Source organism: Phoca vitulina, unplaced genomic scaffold (genome assembly GCF_004348235.1).
Source record: "Phoca vitulina isolate PV1807 unplaced genomic scaffold, GSC_HSeal_1.0 scaffold32, whole genome shotgun sequence".
NCBI lineage: Eukaryota > Metazoa > Chordata > Mammalia > Carnivora > Phocidae > Phoca > Phoca vitulina.
Genome location: NW_022589735.1, coordinates 8,585,835 through 8,609,540, shown reverse-complemented (window position 1 = coordinate 8,609,540; position 23,706 = coordinate 8,585,835). Strand labels below are relative to the sequence as shown.

The following is a 23,706-nucleotide window of genomic DNA, read 5'->3' as shown; positions in this document are numbered from 1 at the left end:
GACATTGAGTAAATGTGAAGAGACATTTTCTCTCGTCTCCTCGCTAACAAAACTATAATCCTTGACCTTATGCAGAATAACAGTATTTCAAGGATGGCGAGAATTATTCAGAAGGTTGACATTCTTAATAGAGTACCCTATAAAGAATAAAGTATGTTTCCAGGAAAAACGATGACTGCTACTGACAACAGTTAATACGCATCAGAGCGAGTGCGCCATTTCCTGTTTTTCTTTGCAGAGGCCCAACTCTGGAATTCCCCTTGTTTGCCCATGATGTAAATCTTGTCTCTGTCTTGTATTCTTAATACAGCACACCACAGAAGTGTCCTATTCTTTAAGTGTCCGTAGTGACTGAAAAATAGTACATTTTTGTATTTTCAAATAGGTAATTATTAGCATCTAGGTTAAGAATGTTATAATACAAACGCAAAGAACATCTCATCCTCTGTCTGGATCTGCCCCTCCTACCCTCCCTGGAACATTACCGTGTTGATGATTATTTTTCTCTACTTTTAGACTCTTTCACTGGATCTTATCAGAAATTAAGCTTAAATCAAGTCTTTCTCATCTTAAAGGGAAAAATTCAGTCCTCTTTTCCTCTTCTTTCAGCTCAGCCCATTCTTTCTTGACCCTGTCCAGACGGCCAGACTGTGTCCAGTTGTTTGTGTTCGATACTCCATTTCCTGCCTCTTGCACGCTCGTCTGGCCCCTCAGAAGTCCTCCACTCTTTCCCCTCCACAGGCACTCCTTTGGTCTTTATCTGACCTCTCACTCGCTTTCAACTGTGTTTGCCTAACCCCTCCAGGCATTTTCTTTTTAGCCTCCTTTGATGGCTTATTTTTCTCCACCCCACGTTAGGGTCCCTCTGTGTACTTTCCTTCTTTATTGTGCTGGTGAGACTTGATTTCTTTTGTCTAGTTTAGCCTCTGTCAGAATCCTACATCCATGTATCCAGCTGGCCCTCTTGATAATTTCACTTGGATGTCTCAGACATAACTCAAGCTCAGTGCATCCTGAACTCTTTCATCTTCTTCCTAAAGCCCGGCCCCTCTTCCAGTGTTACCTGCCGCAGTGAATTGTGTACATTCCTCTCAGATGGGAAATCTGTGCATTTTCTTAACTTCTGCTGCTCCCTTACTTCTCACATCCAGGCAACAACCAAATGCTATTGATTTGACCCGCTGAATTAAATCAACCTAGTTCTTTCCACCTCAGCGCCTGTAGTTGAATCCAAGTAATCTCTTTCCACCAGCGTTGCTGTAGTGGCCTGTTTGGCTCCTCCAGCCCACGTGCAAGCTGTAGCTGTTGTGGACTGGCCTGGACGGGCCTCTAAAACCAGCCTGTCACAGGGCGCCTGGGGCTCAGTCGTTAAGCGTCTGCCTTCTGCTGGGGTCCTGATCTCGGGGTCCTGGGATTGAGTCCTGCATCAGGCTCCCTGCTCAGCGGGGAGTCTGCTTCTGCCTCTGCCTCTGCCCCTGTTCCTTTTCTTTCTCTCTCTCTCTCTCAGATCTTTAAAATACAAAACAAAAACCAAACAAAGAAACAACCTGTCTTGTCATTAGGGAAGGGGAAGGACTGAAAGCTTCAACCTCTGTACCTTAAATCAGTGTCAGGTTAATAGCATGAAGAAACCTTACAAGGTGAAAGGGGAAAGCCTGACTCCCTAAGTTGAAGTTAAAATGTATTCACTGTTCTCAGATTTACAAATTATCTGTCCTTTGCCCTTCAGTATGAGAGTAGTCTCTGTGGAACATCCTTCCTCAGTATTCAGAATGTTTGTTATATTCTTTGATTTTGATTAACAACCTGATCCATTCATGAGTTCCTTTCAAGAAACGTTTCTGGGGAGTTGGGTGGTGGCCTGAGTGCCCCATGGTGATTCCTCGCCCCCAACATCTTCCTTCAGTAATTCAATTGTTAGAATAAATCACTTAATGTGGAGATGTGGGCCAAGTGTAGCCTTTTGCTAAGCCCTGAACACACCCGTCCAGAGGAAATTACAAAGATAGAACTTGAGAAGTTGCTCCTGTGTGTTCACAGGGCAAGGGATGGTCAAGACTCCCAGTGTTGTGGAATAGATCTTACTCTCTGAAATGTGCCCATCCCTTAACCTGTTTGAGGGGGCCCTTCTGGCTGAGCCATGTGGCACCCTCTGCCACCAGGACCTGTTGCACGAGGCCTGAGGAGGAAAGGTCTTCAGGCCCATAGATGCCATTATCCCCTGGAACGTCACTGCTATCCTTTTTCTTCAACTGGAGCCATCCACCCTTTCCTGCTGTGTGGAGGGTGCCAAGAAGCTAGAAGTCTTTCTGTTTAACTGTCAGTCGAGGGGCTTACTGGGGAAGAAACCCCAACAATTTGTCCAGCCCGGATATTGAGAAAATTCTTATCTTTTTTTTTTTTTTTTCAAGATTTTATTTATTTATTTGACAGACAGCGAGAGAGGGAACACAAGCAGGGGGAGCGGGAGAGGGAGAAGCAGGCTTCCTGCCGAGCAGGGAGCCCGATGCGGGGCCTGATCCCAGGACCCTGGGATCATGACCTGAGCCGAAGGCAGACACCCAACGACTGAGCCACCCAGGCGCCCCGAAAATTCTTATCTTTTGATGGTGAAGATACATTTGGATGGGCCTGGACACACAGCTTTCTAACAAAGCAGATTCAATGGAATGTAACAGTATAGCCAAGAAGAAAAAAAAGCACAAAACTGCTGTTAGCATCTTCTTTCCTTACCTTAATCCTAGAAAAGAGAAGGTAGCTTTGCTTCTTACAGTTCATTTATGCTGTGTTATCCTAGAAGAGAATAGTATGAAGGGAAGTATGTTGAATGGACTGGGTAGAAATAGGTAAACTGAGAGTCTGTGGGAACCAGTGCATTGCTGGTATGGGTGTCCCCAGTCAAAGGATGCTGTGGGTGTCGAGTCTGTGCTGAGGGGCATGGAGTCTGTTTGAGGTACCTTTGGAGCACCTGAAGTAAAAACATAGAAGATAGCAAGAAATCCATGCCTTGTGCTGACAAATAGAAAAATTGAAAAGCATAGACAAAGGTTCTGGATCGTCTTACTGACACCTTCTTAACCTGAAATTTTTCTATAATTAGGGAGCAAGGCCCCAAACAAATGATTGAATATCTTTTTTTTTTTTTTTTTTTTTTAAGATTTATTTGACAGAGAGAGACACAGCGAGAGAGGGAACACAAGCAGGGGGAGTGGGAGAGGGAGAAGCAGGCTTCCCACTGAGCAGGGAGCCCGATGCGGGGCTCGATCCCAGGACCCTGGGATCACGACCTGAGCCGAAGGCAGACACTTAACGACTGAGCCACCCAGGCGCCCCCGAATGATTGAATTTCTTATCAACCCTTGAAAGAGGGGCTTCAAGTAAATGAATGAGAGTATTTTGCTGTTAAGTGTTACAGACTGTAATTCATACGGTCAAGCATTTTGAGAGGGAAAATGAAAACCTGTAATACAAATTCTCAAAGAGATGAAAAAATACTGTGGTGATGTCATTTCATAACAGAGCTTCTGAAAAAAATAACTGTAATTGAAAAATAGTATGTAGCTACCACTGAAAAAATAAGTGTTCTAGAGCTGGGGTCTCCAAACTACTGCTTGTGGGCCTCATCTAGCCTGCTCCGTGTCTCCATGAGTAAGTGCTCACCGGAGCGGAACTGCCCTTACTCTGTTTATGCGTTTGTCTGTAGCGGCTTTTGTGCCCCAAGGACTACAGTGGAGTTGAAGCTACGACACACGGAATAGCCTATTTACTGTCTTGGTCTGTAAGAAAAAAATCTGTGGATTCCTGAAGAAGATCAAGTAAAGTTAGTTTTCTATAATAGCAAAACTATAAAGAGAAATAAAAATATTGGATAAAGATATCAGAAAATTGGAAGATTATACACACATACACAAATACAATCCACTGTTCATCTAACAGTGAAACAGAAATTGCAGAAAGAAACACAAGCAGCATTATAAAAACATAATAGAAGAAAACTTCTCCAAGATACAGTAAAACCTGTGTTCAGATAGATGCACTGGATGGAGAAACCAACGAACTTGGAGATAGCCCACTGTCTGTCGTTGGGCTGTGAGGATGAGCATAACCATTTCTAAGGAGAAACTTGGGCTTCTTTTGGGATCCTGAATGGCAGCCGTAAAAGCTAGAGGACAGTAAAACAATGTATGTTGGCTTCTGAAATTAATGTATGAACTCTTCATTTTGGTGGCTTTGTAGAAAATTGTGTTTTAATCCTGAGGTGCTGTCACTTGGGTCTGTCTTGGTAAGTTTTTAGGATTTATCAGGATTATACCAGCATTTCAGTAGCGGTAGACACAGAGTATATTGTTCAAAGGGAAGTAAAGGGGGAGAAGCAGCCCTGGTGTTAGGACACGAAGCCAGCAGTGCAGTGTTCCCTCTCAGCTAGCTCACAGTATCTAAGGGGTCATGGAAAACGTGGGACTGATTGAAGATAACCTTTGTCTCTGGAAGGATCTCATGATCAGTGAAACAGCAGGGTAAGGAACTCCCTCTAAATGAGGTGAATGGGCATATTGGTGAGGCAAGGATTACAGCTGGTAGCAGAAGTACTCTGTACCCTGTAAGAGGTGGTTGTCAGAAATTAGGAGGGGTCACTAAGCCCCAGCCTAGTTGACTGAGTTTGGATAGGGTTTCATGCCCAGCCAGCTCAGACCAGAGAAGAGTGAATGGATTGGGACCACATTTCCTCCAAACAGAGCAGCCAATTCATTCTAGGGTGGAATGGTTGTGGGGGTGTAATCTAAGTAAAAACCATCAAAATGTCAGGTTTTTTTTTTTTTTTTTTTTAAGATTTTATTTATTTATTTGACAGAGAGACAGCTAGAGAGGGAACACAAGCAGGGGTTGAGGGGCTGAGGGAGAGGGAGAAGCAGACGCCCCACTGACCAGAGCTGAAGGCAGATGCTTAACCAACTGAGCCACCCAGGTGCCCCTAATGTCAGTTTGTTAATGATGAAACCTAGAAAGTGATGTTAACATCAAGAGTGTTGTACTCAGATCACACTGTATTCTTTGCTAACGATAAGGGTCACTGGTGATAATTTTACAGTTACCTTATTTTTTTTAAAACAATAAAACCTAAATAGTTATTATACAAATAAGTCAATAGCCAAAGCTAGGCCAAATAATGTATTTTCAGTTCTAAATAATAACCTGTTGTTTTGCTTTACCAATCATTTTGTGGGTGTGTGTGCATATCTCTCTCTTGAGGTAATCCTGATAGTCAAGATGTCGGGATCTTGATGTCCTGGGGAAATTGTATTATGGTCATTAAAATCATTCATCCGTAGTAAATAAATCCAACAGAGTAAGTATGTTGCTAATAAAATCATTTCTCAACACATTCTTCCCTGTATTTTAGAAAAGGCGCCGGCGGATTGACCGAAGTATGATTGGAGAGCCAACAAATTTTGTGCACACGGCTCATGTAGGATCGGGAGACCTATTCAGTGGAATGAATTCAGTAAGTATATTGGTGGAAGATGCAGATGGGGTCTTGGGGCATAGACCTATGTCACCTGTATGACAGGTACATATATTCTTAAAGATTATACAGTGGTCAGTGAATTTGTAGACACTGAATATAAATACATAACATGAACGTAGAAGAAAATGAGCAATGAAAAATTATTCTCTCCTCTAATTTGCTAAACTATGCATATATTTCTACCTTTCTCCTGAAAAAATACTTAAAAGGTGTTGAGTTTAGAATGATAGCTAATAGCCCTTTGGCTCTCCTGTCTCCTTGCAAAGGGATGTGGATGTCAGCCTGTTAGTAATATTTAATTTCTTTTTTCTTAAATTCATTAAGTTGCCTTCTGCAAACATATTTATTGCATTTACCTTATAAAAGACTAGCCTTATTAGAATGTTTGTGATTTATTCATAACTAATGTAAATACTTGTGTACATTTGCTCTTTTGTAGAGATTTCAGTGAATTTCAAAACACTTTAGATTTACTCACTTGAACTCGTTTACTCCTTAATTTTCATCTAACAAAACAGTGTGCTATAATAGAAGCAGTGCCAAGTGAGGGTGTCAGGGCTCTGCCTCGTTTTTGCCCTAAAGTAGTAAGCCACGAAGTATCGCGAGCCTCTTTCCCCCAAATCTAAAGTAAACAGATGTGTCTAAATGATCTCTAAAGTGTTTAGAACCAGAAAATCAGTAAGGTTTTTATAAATACAGAATTATCCATTGTATACTTATTTACTGGACAGAATTAACAAAAGACTTAACAAGAGAGCGGAGACTTTTAAAATAGGTAGATGGATATCCTGGATACGGCAAAGAAGTTTGTCACATCAGTTACTAGGTAAGCAAAGGAATAACATGTGTAGCTTCCTGAAAGGAAACTGCTTGTTTGCTTTAAATTTGTAGGAAAAGTACTTTGTTTTGTTCCACTGCTTTTGTGGAAATGTAAGAGGTGTCAGGTTGCTGTCAAAATACAATTCAGTAGCTTTGTTTCCTGGATCAGCATGAAATGAAAAGACCAAATGAGAACCTAGGACTTTTGTCAACAGGGTTATTATAATACATACAAGTAGAGTGAATGGCTTCAAATTTATTATATGTGATGAATTTTCCCCATTTCACGTTTTTTAAAACTCCAGAATGAATTAAATTTTTAGTTCATGGTATTTAACTTTTTAAATACTGTTTACGTACATTTCAGGATTTCTTTTAAAATTCCTCTTAGGCGTTTTGTCTGCACTAGGAGCCCTTCATGGATGTAGGGGACTCTCATTGCCATCAGTTTAGCTAGGACTGGAGGACGGTCTCTTGCAGGGCATCCATGTCTGCGCCTTCTGAGAGCTGGATCCAGACAGGCCCTCCGCTGTTAGTCTACCTGCCGAGTCCAGGCAGCCTGCTCTGCTTACGGAATAGGTGTTTTTATGAAGTGTTTGAGCTCGTTAGAACCCAGTGTGTCTCTCAGAGGTTTTCTGTTTGTGTGGTGACGCGCAGCCTCTGACTCACACATGTCCCCGGGTTGCTGCTTGAGGCACTTGCGTTAGGTTCAGTGGGTTCAGTGTTACGTAATCCCCACGTTTCCTGCAAGTTACATTAGTGGAGAGATGTAACTGGTATGAGCCTGATTTGGTGAGAGAACTCTTCTGTGCAATAATAGTACTGCACAGAGTGAGACAAAACCTAAATGTTGTTTATCCACAGAAATAGCTTGCCTTAAGTTAGTCTGTCCTAAGAACTGAGCCCCACGTATGAGGTACCTGGCTCGATGCAGATGGGACAGCCTTGCCACACTGGATTCCTGAACGGGCAGATGACTTGGGAGTTTCTCTTTTCCTGTAAACACACTGTTCTTCCCAAGATTACCTTTCATAAACTAACTTCTTATTAGAAAAGAATCCCATGACTCTTTTTTTTTTTTTTTAAAGATTTTATTCATTTATTCGACAGAGAGAGACACAGCGAGAGAGGGGACACAAGCAGGGGGAGTGGGAGAAGGAGAAGCAGGCTTCCCGCTGAGCTGGGAGCCCGATGTGGGATTCGATGCCAGGACCCCGGGACTATGACCTGAGCCGAAGGCAGACGCTGAACGACTGAGCCACCCAGGCACCCTCCCATGACTCTTTTAATAATAGAGTCTTACTGTGTTAAAATATAATATATATACAGTCAAAAGTAATCCATTAGAAAATCCAAATTCTATAGTTTGAAATTGAACAATTGACTTTTGGAGGAAAACCAGTTTATTTCTTGCTTAGAATCAGCATGACATTATGAATGCACTATGTAAAAACACAAAAATGTTACTTTTTATAAATAGCCCTGATATATCTAGAAAAGTAACATGTTAGGTGGGAAATTTTTTGGTATCTGGGTAAAATCAAGTTTGTGCCAGAAAACAGGTTACTTGAACAGAAAATGAATTTGAACTGATAGCTTATGCTTGTAGCCTTCTCAGACGAGCAAGGTTGCTGAAAATAAATAGGCCTATAGATTTCAGGTGTTTTTTTTAATACTTTTAACTGAAGTAGTCACTTGAGTAATGTGAGTATAGATAAGGCCATAACACGTGTGATATCACTAGAGTGAGATGTTGTCAGTGAAACCCTTCTGGATCTAAAGAAGCTATGCATTTTATATTTTGCTTTTCTATTAGAATATATTTAAACCTACCTTGCTCAGAAAATAGGCAAATCTTACCTGCTTTGCTTAAACATACTGACTCAGGATCACCATTGAAAACACCTCACACGTCATGTTTTCTATCAAGTGCTCAGTAAGTATTTAAGTAGATTAATTAGTGGATGTTGTTGCCAGCCCCTGCCCCCGGGGAACCATGGACAGCTGAGGGACCCGTTGAGCAGATGGCCCCTGCTCTGACTCGGCGCTGTTAGGTCAGCACCCCCAGCTCCACCTCACGGCCCCGTTCTCTAGCGTCCTAGCCTGATTCTCTCCTTCCCTACTCACAGTCTGCTGCTAGTTGGTATGAACTAAGATTGGAATAATGTTGGTCCACTAAGGGCACTTCTCAGCTTGCCAGTAAGTTCATTTGCCTTTGTTTCCACCAAGTAAGAGAAGAACCTTACAGCCCATCAGAAAATAGCCCTGTTCGGTGGGGAGGGGAGATGATCACGTTAACTCTTTTACAGATCTTTAGAGAGGATAAATACTTAACCCAGAGTTACAATGACTCAATGAATAAATTTGGACTACCCTCCAAGTCTTTCAATTCTTTAAGGTTGTATCAAGTATGTAAATTTTATCACGTGGGACTTTAAAATTTATCTTTGGCTGGTCCAATTTCATTTGTATTTATTTTTGTTTGATTCTCAGTAATTGAGGTGATCATCTATGTGAGGTGTCTGTAGATTAAGAACTGGAGTTGATCTGTATACTTCTGTTTTTGCAATGTTACCAAGTACATTGTGAATTACAAAACAGGTATTTTGTCGCTGCTAAGTGGGGAGAGGGAGTTGAGGGCTGAAAAGTGTTTTTAGTAGCCTCACCATTTTCCCTAAGGGCGATCAGAAATTTAAGTCTATAAAAATAGAATTTTTTTCTATAGAAAGTATCCTTCTCAAAACTGCTTAGCTAAAAACATTGAGGGCCAGAATCAGTTGCCTTGTCCCTGGTTCTTGACTTGGTTCTGTTTTTGTCTTATTTTAGGTTAGCTCCATTCAGAACCAGATGCAGTCCAAGGGGGGCTACGGGGGTGGGGTGTCTGCCGGCCTGCAGATGCAGCTTGTGGATACGAAGGCTGGATAGCCCCAAGTCCTGTCTCCCGTGAGTACCTGGGTCGTACACCGGAAAGGGCAAACATACTTTACCCTGCTGAGTGTTCCAGGGGATGGTTGTAGGCACTTTGAATAGTAGTTTTTGGTTGCTCTTTTCCTTACGAAGAACACTTACAAGGGCTATAAGACAACCATGTGGGGAGGCGGCTTTCATTCTTTAAACATGAATGAAATTCCTATTTTGAGTATTGGTACTTTGGGGAATGTCGTGTGTAGTGAAGTACCTTTATGTTTTTTAGACTGCATTATTGATAAATCTTTGATGATAAACTTTACAAATTAAGACAAAGTGTAAAAATAATTTGGATTTTTCTTTTGGTTTTATAGGTCATTGTGAATTTGTGTTTTCTCTTTTCACTCTTCTTTAATTTGTTGTTGTTGATTCCTTTTCAAATACAAAAAAGAAGTGTGATGGCATCTTGTTCACCCTGTTGTGATTCCTCCAGTGAGACGTTCTTGTTCTGCTCTGAAGAAGCTGTCGTCAGATGAACCCTGCATTTCCTTTGGCTGGCATGCATGCCTTTGGACTCACGGACTTTGGATCGTGGCTTCATTTTTATCGATTATGGATCTGATCTTAGCATGGTCTTTTTTGTGAATGCTAGCACTATTTTGCATTTTTCTCCCATTTTAAACGTTTCTATTGCCATCTCCAGCCCTCTGCCTTATGAGTTTGTTGGTAAGGTAGGACCTGCTTTTGTTAATTTGTCACTGTTTCTGTATATTTTGGAAGGTAGGACATCCACAAGCACAATGATCATTTTTATTCGTTTGAAACTTGAGCAGAATCGGTATCTGCATGCTTTATGGAGTCGCTTCATCTGGGAGGCCAGGAATGAGTGTTTCCTTGCTGCCGTTAGAGAGGGATTAGCTGTGGCACCAAGTCACGTCAGTTTCACACACACAAAGGTAACCTGTAGCTTCTTTTAGAACTAAAATCTGGCATTCATAAGGTGTTCATTTGGTTGTAAATGTTCAATATATTTATTTTGAGAGTGAGGACCTGTATTTGTGAACAGGTGTGGTTGTGTATCAGAGTGTTGTGGTGATGCCTTCATCCAGTCTCACTGTGTACTCATTCTGTTTTGACTTGTTATTTTAATATGGGATCCATGTGTTTCCACTAACTGTTAACTCCTGGCCAGTACTACTAACTGCAGAGTCATTGGCCTTTCCATATTCAGACCTGTTTTGGGGCAGTGGAAGTTAACCCAGAGCAATATAATGACTTGATTTGTTAGGACATTGGTGAGAAACCATTGCTCAGGCTCCAAAATGTTTATTCTTCATAAATTATGTGTATTTCAGATACTTCTGTAAGTACTTTCTCTTCTCTCTGAGGGCATGGTTTCTCATTAAAATGTTTAAATCCTATGTCCAATACAGTCCTAACTACATTTAGTAGGATTAATATTTTATGCAGCAAATGGGACTTAGGTGAAAATGTAGACAGCTAAGAAATTAGGTGAGTAATTGTTTTCTTCACATCTTAGTCCCAGGTTCTTACGAACCAGGTAACTGGATAAATAGCTTATAGAGGCAAACCAGGAAAGCAGTGCTTCTGAATAGAACTGACTCAAGGCAGTGGGGCGCTGGGTTCCTCAGTGCTTGTGTGTCTGCAGTTGGGGGCTTCGTAGGTGTCAGTCCCAGGGAGAATCTGTCGAGGAAATATTCATGCTTAGTAATTTAAAAACAGGCAGTTTGCAGTTTAATTTACTGTGTGGATACAGCGTTCTGGGATTTGCTGAGGACCCGTGTTGTTCTTCTCAGCCAGAGTCTGTGTCCTGCCACAGACACTGCTTTGTACGAGGTCTTACAAGAGAGATTGGATTTCCTGGGCCTTGTCCATAGTGATGCCCTTTAGTCTATTTTGACTTTTAAAATTAGTGGAACTTTTATACTTGTCCTGTAACTCCTGGATTCACAATACAGAGAGCCCTGCTCCTTTTTCTTGAACTCATGATTTGATTTTACTCCTTTTTTCTAATTGATATCTTCTGTGTGGACCAAATACTCCAGTGAGTACTGGAGCGTACCTCCATGGTAAGAGCGTGTAACTGACCTACAGTAGCCACACTGTGTGCAAGAACATATGCCAAGGAAGGTGCCAATAAATGCAAGAAGAAATGACAAAAGATTTTAATATATGAACCTTAGGCACACATTTTTTAGGGAGGCTTTTGAAGAGTGTGAAGGGTGGCAGCTTCCCCACATCATCTGCGGGATTGTAACTCTTGGGCCATGTGTCTCATTGAATCTAAATAAATAGGATTGACTGTTAGTACTTTGCTGAAATACATGCTAACATTTAGCACGGGAAACTGAATGAAGGTTTAACCAATGCCCTGGATTCTGTTAATTATCTGCATTCTATAAAAGAGGTGCTTTCCCATGATGTAGGCAAGGCATGAAGTGGTGCCAATAAGAAAAGTTCACTATAGTGATTGGGTTCAGCATTTCCAATGCAGCATTATCGCCTTTAAAGAAAGATACTAGCTTTCACTTTTGTTATTAAATTATAGCAGTTTCATTATAGAGAGCAAGTTTGCCTTGATTTTGTTTAAAATGACTTCTGCTCAGCACCCAGAAGATAAAATTGACATATTTTTATAATATAAGCATACTTTTTTTGTACATTGTGTTCATTCAGTGTTGGCTTGTAGATATTAAAAGAAAGTATTGATTTTGATTGAATAAATGTTTTCTTTCCATCCTGGTTTGGTTTTTCCTTTCTTAGTTCCATTCACTTAGAGCATGTTTTTAAGCATTCCTGTATTTTTAGTTAAGATTACTCTCTTGCACAAACCATCACTTTTTAAAAGCCGTGAGCTACTGTATTGGGCAGTTATGGACCATTTCCAACATGACAAGTTTGGGTTGTCACAACTTGAGGAAAGGGGGCCTGCTAACCATCTGTGGTGCAGACGGTGAGCACCCCCCCCAGCCCCCAAACGTCACAGTGCCACAGTTGAGAAACCCTGGCTTAGGAGAAAGAATATGTATATACTCACCAAATACATCCAGTTAGAAAGTCCTTAGTGCGTGGGACCTCGTGCATAGGTCTGGTAGGTTTGGCTGTATCATGAAATGTGCCAAGTAAGGTTGGTTCTAAAGTAGAAAAGCCAATGACAAAAATAGTAATAAATACTTCAAGAAATTTTCATAACTTTGTCCTCATTTCATGGCTTAAGGCTCTGAGATAATTGGGTTAAGATGAAGTTCTTTCCACCATTGATAAAAAGTATCTATCTGAAGAAACTGATGGTGGTTTATCAGGAATTCTATTTTGAGCATGTGTTCAAAGGACATGAATAAAATGTGCAAGGGTTCATAAGTTTATCTGTTTTTATAGATTTATCCTACCTTTTTGTGCTTTAGAGATAGAGTTGGGAATTTGCTAAAACTTGTGGAAATGCAAAAATCTACAAAACCGACAGACAGGGAAGGAAATTATTTACCCTCTGCTTAAAATATGCTTTGAGCACACTGCAAAGGAAACAATTGAAATGTTACCTTCGGTTTACTGTCTCCAGTAAACAACAACTGTTGATGTGACTTTACATTCATTTTTATGAGGTTTTCAATGCTTTCCACCACGTAGCTACAGCCTCTGGGCTGCTTGGGACCCCATTCCTCATCCCCCAGTCTACACCTGCCCCTTGATGCCCAAAGGAAAGAAGTTCCTACCAGAATAAGGAGAGCCAGATGTTTGCTCTGAAGCCTCACAAGCAGCTGGGAGGGGGTGCGGTCCTGGCATGGAAGGCTGGGTGACGCTAGTCGGACAGGAAGGTGACAGCAGCAGAGCCAGACACTGGCCAACTCCAACCCGTGCTCCACGGGAGCCTTTACAACTCACGGCGGGGAAGCTTTAGATTGAAAAATGCACTGATCGCTGCTTTGGGAGCACAGAAAGGATCCCCAAGCAAGGATCTTTAAAAATTTTGGGGTTTGGTCCTTTCAAGAAACAGCAAGTAAGATTATTTAAAAATCCTCAGAGCTTCACCTGGTCACCTTCTTAATTTATTAATTGCAGCTGCCTCAGCACATACATCCTTTATACGTCTGGGCCTTTCAAATATTGGAGCCGGCTGATTCTTTACATTAGACCCCAATTCTGTTCAGCAGACCGCTCAGGCACGGCCCACAGACATTTTTGTTGAGGTTTCTGGGTGTCTTTAAATATCAGTGTTTCCCGGGCGCCTGGGTGGCTCAGTTGGTTAAGCGACTGCCTTCGGCTCAGGTCATGATCCTGGAGTCCCTGGATCGAGTCCCACATCGGGCTCCCTGCTCGGCAGGGAGTCTGCTTCTCCCTCTGACCCTCCCCCCCTCTCATGTGCTGTCTCTCTCATTCTCTCTCTCAAATAAATAAATAAAATCTTTAAAAAAAAAAAAAAAATCATTGTTGCCCTGTTCAGAAACAGCACAGACAAGAGGTAAGAATCATCGTTGCTGCTTTGAGCACAGCCACCCGGATTCCAAATTCCAAACAATGTAATTTTTGAGTTTTTCACAAATTTCTGCAGGTTTTGCTTATATCTAATTTTTGCTGCTTGGATAGTGTCTTTGTTGGGGCTCTTGTGGCAAAATACCCCAGACTAGATAGCTTATAAACAAGAGAAGTTGGCTTCGCCTAGTTCTGGAGGCTGGAAGTCCACGATCAGGGAGCCAGCGTGGTCACGTGAGGGGCCTCTTCCAGGCTGCAGACTCCTCAGATCTTCATGTGCTGGAGGGGCCAGGAATCTCCTCGTATGGCATCTCTTCGTGAGTGACACCCTCATGACACTGTCACACACCTCCCAGTCACCTCAGCCTCCTGATACCATCACCTTCGGGACTTAGGATTTCCTCATGAACTGCGGGGGGGACACAAACATTCAGACCACAGCACGCAGCTACAGAAGCGAGTGACTGCGATGGTCCCTCGGGAGCTGCGGCCAGCTCCAGCCTGTGTACCGCCGAGCCAAGGCTGCAGGCCGGGAGCCTCTCCAGATCAGGTACTGCTGCAACCGAGAAACAGAAACAGGCCATCCTTTCTCCTCCCGTCTACCAGTCTGCTACTCCTCAAGGAGACTAACCTGACAGACATTTCAGAAAAAACCAGCCTGCAATGACGGTCAGCTGAGGGATGAGAAGTTAAAGGAAACGGAGGATTCCAGTGCTTCAACCTGTGCAAAGAAAATGCTCTGAAGGGGAGGGAATATCAAAAAGAAATGCTCTCTTCAAGCTTTGTGTTTTGAAATTTCAAAAAACTTTATCATTTATACTTTCCCATTTCACAGCCTGTTCAATAAACCTTTTGTTCGGTAGACTTGTATCCAGGTCTGGGAAATTATTTCTCTGATTATTTCTTCTGAGGATTATCAGATTTCTGAGTAGCAACAGTGAGCTCTAGAACATAATGGAGCACCTTACGCATACTGGTGAGAGAAAATTATTTTGAACAAGTGTATTCTATCTAGATCCAAACTGTCGAGGTGAGGTGGCAAAATAAAGATGAACAGGCAAGCACGCAGTCAGAAACTTTGCCACACACCCTTTCTGAAAATACCTACTGGAGAGTATACTCTGGAAGACCCAGCAGAACACATTTAGTAGTATGACTGAAAGGTATCTCAGGACTTTAACATCTGAAGCAGACACAGATGGCAATCTATCCAAATGGGAACAAACAGTGGGAAGATTTTTAGGAAAATTGGTTCTAAGAACCGTAATTAAATAGATACCATTTAATAGCTGTAAGATTTGTGCGTTCAGGAATTTTTTCTTGAGCATTATGTGCCCAAGGCTCTGTTTACACACTGGGGATACAGCAGTGAACAAAACGAAGTCCTTTAGCCTCTAGGAGCTTTCACTCTAGTGTTGGGGGTGCAGACAGATGGACATTAAGCCAAACAAATTCTAAAAGAGGTCAGAAAATGACAAGTGGTCTGGACAGCTGGGGATACTGGAAAAGAGTTGCATTTTAAAACATCACCGTGCTGAGACCATGGTATGAAACTGAGACGATCTTAGTAATACGGTGACAAATCATGCACTGTCAACAAGCAAAAAGGATAATTCTTGATATTCTAGTATAAAGTAAAAACTTGTCCGAAGGTAAGACATGATTTTAAGTTAATGACGAGTGTAACTCAAGCTCCTAGAACAGCATCAACTACGCAAATAAAGTTTTGAATGAAATTTTAGAAAACTTGAGAGATACAGGTTTAGTGACAAATAATTGCCTGTCTTCAAGAGCCCATAGGTACATCATCACAGGATTCAAATCTTTTAAAATCAAAGCATAAAAGACAACTACTTTCACAGAACATTAAGGACATTTTAGAAAACCTGACCACATTCAGAAGATGGTGGCGGGGAAAAACAAGGAGAGCACGAGTGCTAATCTCCTTTACGTACGTACTGGGAGTGCGTCAAGTATTTGCCCCTTACGGTTATAAACAACAGTGTTTCATGTCAATGATATCTCGATAAAACTAGGAAAAAATTAAGTTCTAAAACTAACAAATGAGGGGCACCTGGCTGGCTCCATTGGTAAAGCATGCAACTCTTGATCTTGGGGTCATGAGTTCGAGCCCCATGTTGGGTGTAGAGCTTACTTTAAAAAAAAAATGAGAAACTTAAATGTAAAAATAAAACCATAACTGGAATGAGGGAAAAGGAAGTCTATTGCAAGCCTCCAATTGTTGCATAAAATCATTTGTCAGATTCAAAGTTGATGAGTGAAGAAGTAAAACTATGCCTATGTTATTTACAGTTAAGGGGGTGACCTGCAGAAGCATTCAAAACGCAAAGGCCTGTGAGTAGGAATGGAATGTTACAAGTGGGCATGGAGACTTTTATTTTTCGTGTAATTCCAGTCTATCCTGTTTGGATTTCATTTTCTTTATACTACCAATTTCTTACTAGTAACATAAAACAAAATAACTACATTTTAAACAAGTTATTAGAGAGGTGTCTTCAGCGGGATGGCAGAGTAAGAAGCTTCAGGCCCTTGCCCCTCCCGACACACCAAATAATAGATGGACGAAAAACAGCTTCGTGAGAATGCTAGCAACCAGTTAAGCTGCAGCAGCCAAGCGAACAGCTAACAGAAAAGGCCACTCAAAATGGTCAGAAATCTTGAGGCTTTTGGTTGGCCTCTGTCCCCGTCCTGCCCTCGTGCTGTTGTGAGGAAACCACCCAATCCTGTTTCTCCCTCGGGACTCAAGGTAGCGAATGAAACTTGCTTGTAACTTTCTGACTTGCCTGGGGACTCGTTTGTCTTGCCCGACTCAGAACGTTGCTGGAAAGAAGGCAGGCTGGAGGCTGCAGACCACGGGCACGGTAGCAGGTGAGAACTGCAGGGGTTCTGAAGACTCGCGGAGTCTGGGGACAAGCGATCACAGGCAGAGGAACAGAAAAGAAATTCAAGTCTCCTGAGAACGGGCAGGAATGAGACTCTTAACAGAAATGAAGCTACGTAAAAGCAGTTCTGGTATGTGGGGAACTGGAACAGACGCACACATGCAGTCCCAGGCAAGATGCGTACCCGGCAAAGATCTGAGACGACCATGAGCCTTTAAGTTGGGCTGATTAGTGAAGGTCTTCCCTGCATGAACCCAGTCTCTGAAGAGTGGGAGAGGTGGCTTTTTCAAATGTCCAAATCTCAACAAAAGATCACAAGACATAGAAATAACAAAACATGGCTCAAAGGAACAAAATAATCTCTAGGAATCAATCTTTAAAAAATGCAGACCTTTGACTTGACGAATTTACAACAAGGGTCTTATGTATGCTCAGTGAGCTAAATGAACATGGACAGATATTAATGTATTTTCTCTTCCTGATGATTTTAACAGCATTTTCTCTAGCTTACTTTATTGTAAGAATACAGCATAGAATATATATAACACAAAATGTTTTGATTGATTGTTTATGTTGTTGGTAAGGCTTCTGGTCAACAATAGGCTATTAGGAATTAAGTTTTGGGGGAGCCAAAGTTATATGTGGACTTTAGACTACATGGGGTGGGGGTTGTGGTCAGCGCCCCTAACCCCCACGTTGTTCAAGGGGAAACACTATAACCAAATTATCAAAAGTCAAAGAAAGAGAGCCTTAAAGGCAGCAAGAGGAAACCAATGCAAAAAATTCTCAACAAAATACTAACTAGAATTCCATAGCACTGTAAAGGATTATGCAGGATGACCAGGTGGGGTGCATTCCTAGAATGCAAGAATGGTTCAATATAAGAAAATCAGTGTAATACACCACATTTATGGAATGATGGAGAAAAACCAATATTATCAAAGTACAGAAAAAGCATCTGACAAAACACTTTCACAGTAAAAATACTCAACAAACTATTAATAGAAAAAATATTTGAACAAAATGAAGGCTGTAGATGGAAAGTCCATAGCTAACATACTCAGTGGTGAAAGACTGAAGGTTCTTTCTCTAAGATCAGGAACAAGACTTGGTTGCCTACTTTCACCCTTCTATTGAACAAAATACTGGAATTCCTAGCCACAGCAGTTAGGCAAGCAAAGGAAATGAAGGCATCCATACTAAAAAGGAAGAGGTAAAATTAGCTCTGATCACAGACAGCATGATCTGTTATGTAGAAAATCCTAAAGATTCCACTAAACAAAAGAAAATGTTAGATAAACTCCGCAAAGCTGCAAATTCAAAATCAACACACAAAAATCAGTTATGTTTCTATATGCTAATACTAACAATCCAAAAGGAAATTAAGAAAATTCTGTTTACAGTAGTATCAAACAGAATAAAATACTTAGGAATAAAACCAAGATGGTCAAAGACTGCAATGAAAACTCTAAAACATTAGTGAAAGAAATTATAGACACAATATTGAGGAAAAGGCATCCTGTGTTCATGGATTGTAAGACTTAATATTGTTAAGATGTCAGTACTACACAAGATGATCTACAGATTTAATGCTATCTATCAAAATCGCAATGGCATTTTTTGCATAAATAAAAATACCCACCCTAATATTAATATGGAATCTCAAGACCCTGAAGAGCTGATCTTGAAAAAGGACAAACTGGAGGTCTCATACTTGATTTCAAAACTTATTACAGTAATTAAATCCATAGGGGACTGGCATATACAGCCATAGAATCCAATAGAACAGAGATCCCCAAAATAAAACTCTGCCACATATGTTCAACATGATAATCAAGGGATATTCAACGATGACGACAAGACCACTGAACAGATAAAGGCGCGTCATTTCAACAAATGCTGCTGGGAAATTGAATATAAACATGCAAAAGAATAAAGCTGGATCTTGTCACAGTCTGTTTGGGCTACTCTAACAAAATGGCACAGACTGGGTAGCTTATAAACAACAGAAATTTCTTTCTCGCAGTTCTGGAGGCTGGGAAGCCCAAGATTATAGTACCAGCATGGTTGCTTCTGACAATGGCCCTCTTCCTAGTTTAGAGCCAGTGCTTCTTGTGTGTCCTCACATGGTGGAAGGGCACAAGGGATCTCTCTGGAGTCTCTGTTATAAGAGCACTAATTCTATTTATGAGGGTTCTGCCCTCATGACTTAAGTACTTCCCAAAGACCCCATCTACTAATACCATCAAAAAGGGCATTTCAACATATCGTGGCTGGGGCGGGTCACAAACACTCAGACCATAGCAGATCTTTACACAACATGCCAAAATTAAAGTGGATTAAAGATGTAAATGTAAGACCTCAAACTACAAAACTTTTGAAAAAACATTGGGAAAAAGCTTCCTGACAGGGGATTTGGCAATGATGTCTTGTATATGATGCCAAAAGCAAAGGCAACAGAAGTAAAAATATGTAAAATGGACTATCTCAAAATTAAAAAGCATACATCAAAAAATGTAACAGAATGAAAAGGTAACATGCAATGGGAGAATATATATTTGCAATCATACATCTGATAAGGGGATATATCCAGAATATATAAAGAACTCCTACAACTCAATAACAACAAACAACAATATTAAGAAATGGGCACAGGACTGGAATAGACATTTTTCCAAAGATACACAAATGGCTAATAACCACATGAAAAGATGCTCAACATCACTAATTGTGAATGAAATAGACTCAAAACCACAATGAGATACCACCTCACACCGATTAGGATAGCTACGATTAAACACACACACACACACACACACACACACACAGCAAACCCAGAAAATAACAGGTGTTGGTAAAGATGCAAAGAAATTGTAACCCTGTGCTACCGCTGGTGGGAATTAAAAATGGTGCAACTACCCTGGAGAACGTTATGGAGGTTCCTCAAAAAATTAAAACTACTACTACCATATGATCCAGCAGTCCCCTTTCTGGGTGCATATCCCAAAGAACTGAAAGCAGAGTCTCAGGGAGATTTGCTCACAGCAGCATTCTTCACAAGAGCCAAGAGGAGAAGCAACCCAAGTGACCACCAGTGGCTGAATGGAAAAAATCGCACCCACAGGACTATGATCCAGCCCTAACAAAGAAGGAGATTCTGACATGCTGCAACCTGGACGAATGAACCCTGCAGACAGACACTATCCTGGGTGAAACACACCAAGCACGAAAAGACAAATACTGTATTTCACGTAACTTAATATGAGTTTGTTAAATGTAAGTTCTCTAACGTAGTCAAATTCAGATACACAGAAAGCCAAAGAACAGGTCTGGTGAACTCCTTCAAAGGCAATCGCAGGGTGGAGGAACAGAAGGGAAACCAGGTACGATGTACGATTCAGAGTGTAGCCAGGGTACGATGAGAGCCGTTTCGGAGTTTGGACATGGAGCTGAGAAACGCGGTCGCGGACTCGGGGGCCTGACCACCCCCCCCGCCCCGTGCTCCAATCTGCAGGCCCCGTTGCCCCCAGCTGCGCGCCCGCAGAAATGCTGCCGTCTGGATTCGCATCTACCATTAGAAGGCGCACGGGAGCATGCCCTTCACAAGCACTGGAGACCCCACGAGAGGCCATGTCAGCAGCTCAGGTTACTGGGCCACTGCCCCAGACCCGGGACTAGGCTGTGTCCGTTCCTCAGGCGGCAAGAGTTCCGCACGCATGGTCAGAAGGGTTACAAGGGCTGCGCCAGACGCGCGGACAGATACTCCCGCTTACACAGCATCCCCACGGCGCGGGCACGGAGCAGGGCTTCGGGGATAACCCGATCACGGAAGACTATAAAGACCACTTCATGTTTTCCAGTGGCGCCTCACACGTCACACACGTGGTCACACACAGATCTGGTCAGAGCATCCCATGTGAAAATCCCCACATGCCAACTCTGACGTGCACACGGGACTTCCCGGGCATGCGGGGCTGAGAGGAGCGGGGAGCCCAGGGCGTACGGCCAGTCATTTCAGGAAATCAGTGAGAGGGAAGCACAGCGTGTTCCCTTGAACTAAACGTCTCAGCGATCTTCCTGACTTGGATTTCGGTTGGCCTCCCATGATGTTCTCTGCTCGGCGTTTGTCAAATCACTGGAAGTTGCTCTCCTGCCTTGCCGGCCATTTGCAGCTCTCAGATCTTAACAGAGAACCCAAGAACTGTTCCAATCTAGCTCCAGGCAAGTTCCTCAAACCCTCCCTGTTTCCTAAAAACAAGGATTTACAGGTCTAGTGAAAGAAAAATCACCAGCATACGATCCTATTGAAATAGTACACAGTTGATTATGACCTCTATTTTCTTTCCAACCTAAGAAATAAACACAGAAGGTCCATCTCCAGCACAGGTTCAATGATTGGCTTACTCATGGGTTCCAGATTGCCAAAAGCACTTTACAGACCTGGCCTGACAGCGGAGGGAAAGGGGAGCTCAGTGGAAGTGCTTGACTGTGGGGCTACTTGAGGGCTGGGCGGTGGACAAAGGGGAGGAAGAGATGTTTAGTAAACACCAGTCTTGTGCTAGGCATGGGCTCTACTCATTCTCACAACCATCCTATTAAAGAGCTTTTACTCCCTATTTCACAGATGATGGACCGGATGGCTAGAGAGGGTATAGAACTTGCTCAAGGTCAAACGGCTACTACCTGGGTCTGTTAGTCTTATAGTTGATAAGGAATGCCGTGGGGGCATACAGGGATGGACCTCTACCTTCATGCTAGGGAATCCAGGGAAGGCCTCACACTAGCCCACCTGCAGTCATGTCTACACGCACGCCCAGGGGAGGGTTACTGTGGCTTCAAGTCCCACCAGAACACCATGCCTCGGGGAAGAAATAGTTGTCTTAAAAAAGGCATTTGAGGAATTGTTCCAAGACGAAGGAAGGCAGGGAAGGTTGTAGGGCAGAAGGCAGAACAGGGGCCCAGAACAAGGGGTGAAGGCCACATAAGGCCACATAGGGCCTCAGCACTTAACCTCTCAGGGAAGAGACGTTTACAGGAAAGACAACAGGGTAAAAGAGAGACGTCTACGTCCCTCTGCTGGACTTTTAACTCTCCTTCCCCATCACCTGGGTGGAGGGGGGACACCTGGCTCTGAAACCTCAAACCTGTGCTCATCGGGAGCCCAGACTCAGTAACCTTCCAGGCCCGGTAGACATGAGAGGATTCTGTTCTTTCACCCAAAAGGTGGAACCAGGACAAGACTCAGGAGGAATCAGCGCAAAACATCTTTTAAATTGGGAAATAAAAAATCGTGAAAAGAAATGAAGCAGTAACCCAGAATGCCATTAACAGCTTAACAGTAGTGTCTGCCTTGAGATCCAGGCCACAGTGGGCTTGCAGGCTTTGGGGAGGTGGGAGGCCAGAAAGGAGGTTCAACATGCTGCTCTAAGCGGCCCACATAGGATTTTGAACCTCTTGCCATCCTGAGTACCTGGGTCCCTGCTGATCTCCGGACCACAACCCAACACCTGTCCCTTCCATGGGCTTCCTGGAACAGAAAGCGCTCTTTGCCCCATCTTGTCTATCGCTCTGCCTCTCAAAGGAAACCATGAGCTCAATTAAGATTTAAATGTCTAACCTTGGGGGTGCCTGGGTGTCTCAGTCGGTGAAGCATCTGCCTTCAGCTCAGGTCATGATCCTGGGGTCCTGGGATCGAGTCCCGCGTCGGGCTCCCTGCTGACGCTCCCCCTGCTTGTGCTGACAAAATCTTTTTAAAAAAATGCCTAACCTTGGTGGTAACAGAATAACTTTTAAAGCTTCCTTGCTTCTTAGCATGATGAAGCCCTAGAGTTTTAGCGAAATGAAGTGCTTGACAAGCTGCGGTTCAAACCCTCGGTCACGTTTCGCTGTGAATGTCTGCCCTGCTGCAGTCTCAGTGCTGACTAGCTACTTGACCTCTCATACCCTAGGGGGTTTTTATGGATGAGCCACAGGAGGCGGGATCATTTGGAGTTTGGGTTTATTAAGTACGTGCAACTTCCCTAAACATACTTCTGGTCTCACAGGAGCTGAAACCCTCCCTCCGTCGCTGCCTGATTCCTTGCCCTGTCCAGCTGCAGCCCACCACAAGTATTTAGCTGTTCCTTTCTTGGGTTGGATTTCCTTTTTTTTCGGCAATTAAAAAAATTGTGGTAAAATACACAAAACATAAAGGCTACCATCCTAACCCTTTTTAAGTGTACATTCTAGGAGCGCTACACACTTTCTTTTGTATTGTTGTACAACCCATCTCTAGAACTTCTTCATCTTGCAAAATGGAAATTCTCTACCCCATTGCACTACAGCTCTCCGTTTCTCCCTCCTGACCAGCTGCTGGAAACCGCTCTTCTACTCTTAGCCTACGAACTTCACTCTACTGGGTACCTCGCATCAGCAGAATCAAACAGTATTTCTATTTTGTTACTGGCTTCATTCACTTAGCGTAGTATCTTTTCTCAAAGTTCACTCATGTTGTGGCACTGTCAGAATTTCCTTCCTTTCAAAGGTGGAATAATATTCCACCTCATGTACATGCCACATTTGCATCTCTCCCACCTCTTGGCCACTGTGAATAATGCAGGGGTGGACAAATACCTCTTTGAGACTCTGCTCTCGATTCCTTGGGATATCCACCTACAAGTGATATGCTAGATCACATGGTATTAATTTTTTGAGCAACCTTCAGGGCACAGGGTTCTAATTTCTCCACCTCTCCACCGACACTTGTTTTTGTTTTTAAAGATTTTATTTATTTGACAGAGAGCGAGCGAGCGAGAGCGCAGGAGCACAAGCAGAGGGAGTGGGAGAGGGAGAAGCAGGCTCCCCACCGAGCAGGGAGCCTGCTGCGGGGCTCTATCCCAGGACTCCGGGATCATGACCTGAGCCGAAGGCAGACCCTTCACCGACTAAGCCACTCAGGCGACCTCGTTTTTGTTTTTTTGTTTTTTTTAAATATTAGCCATCTTAATGGGTGTGAGGTGATGTGTCGTCATGATTTTGATTTGCATTTCCCTCATGATTTATGTTGAGCATCTTTTCATG

The 23,706-nt window shown here is 42.7% G+C and overlaps 1 protein-coding gene across 4 annotated transcripts in view; it reads left to right on the top strand.

The window, feature by feature from the left end:
• The window catches only part of CDC42SE2 (CDC42 small effector 2), a 144,869-nt gene extending 132,858 nt beyond the window's left edge, over positions 1-12,011 (top strand). For 3 of the 4 annotated variants that reach the window (XM_032425032.1, XM_032425030.1, XM_032425033.1), the window contains 3 exons: positions 5,402-5,503; positions 9,173-9,289; positions 9,705-12,011. In XM_032425032.1, the coding sequence (XP_032280923.1) occupies positions 5,402-5,503; positions 9,173-9,271 (201 nt within the window). In that variant the 3' untranslated portion in view covers positions 9,272-9,289; positions 9,705-12,011. Of the gene's footprint in view, positions 1-5,401; positions 5,504-9,172; positions 9,290-9,627 lie in introns of all 4 variants that reach the window. The other variant, XM_032425031.1, reaches the window with a different exon arrangement.
• Positions 12,012-23,706: the final 11,695 nt, after the last annotated feature.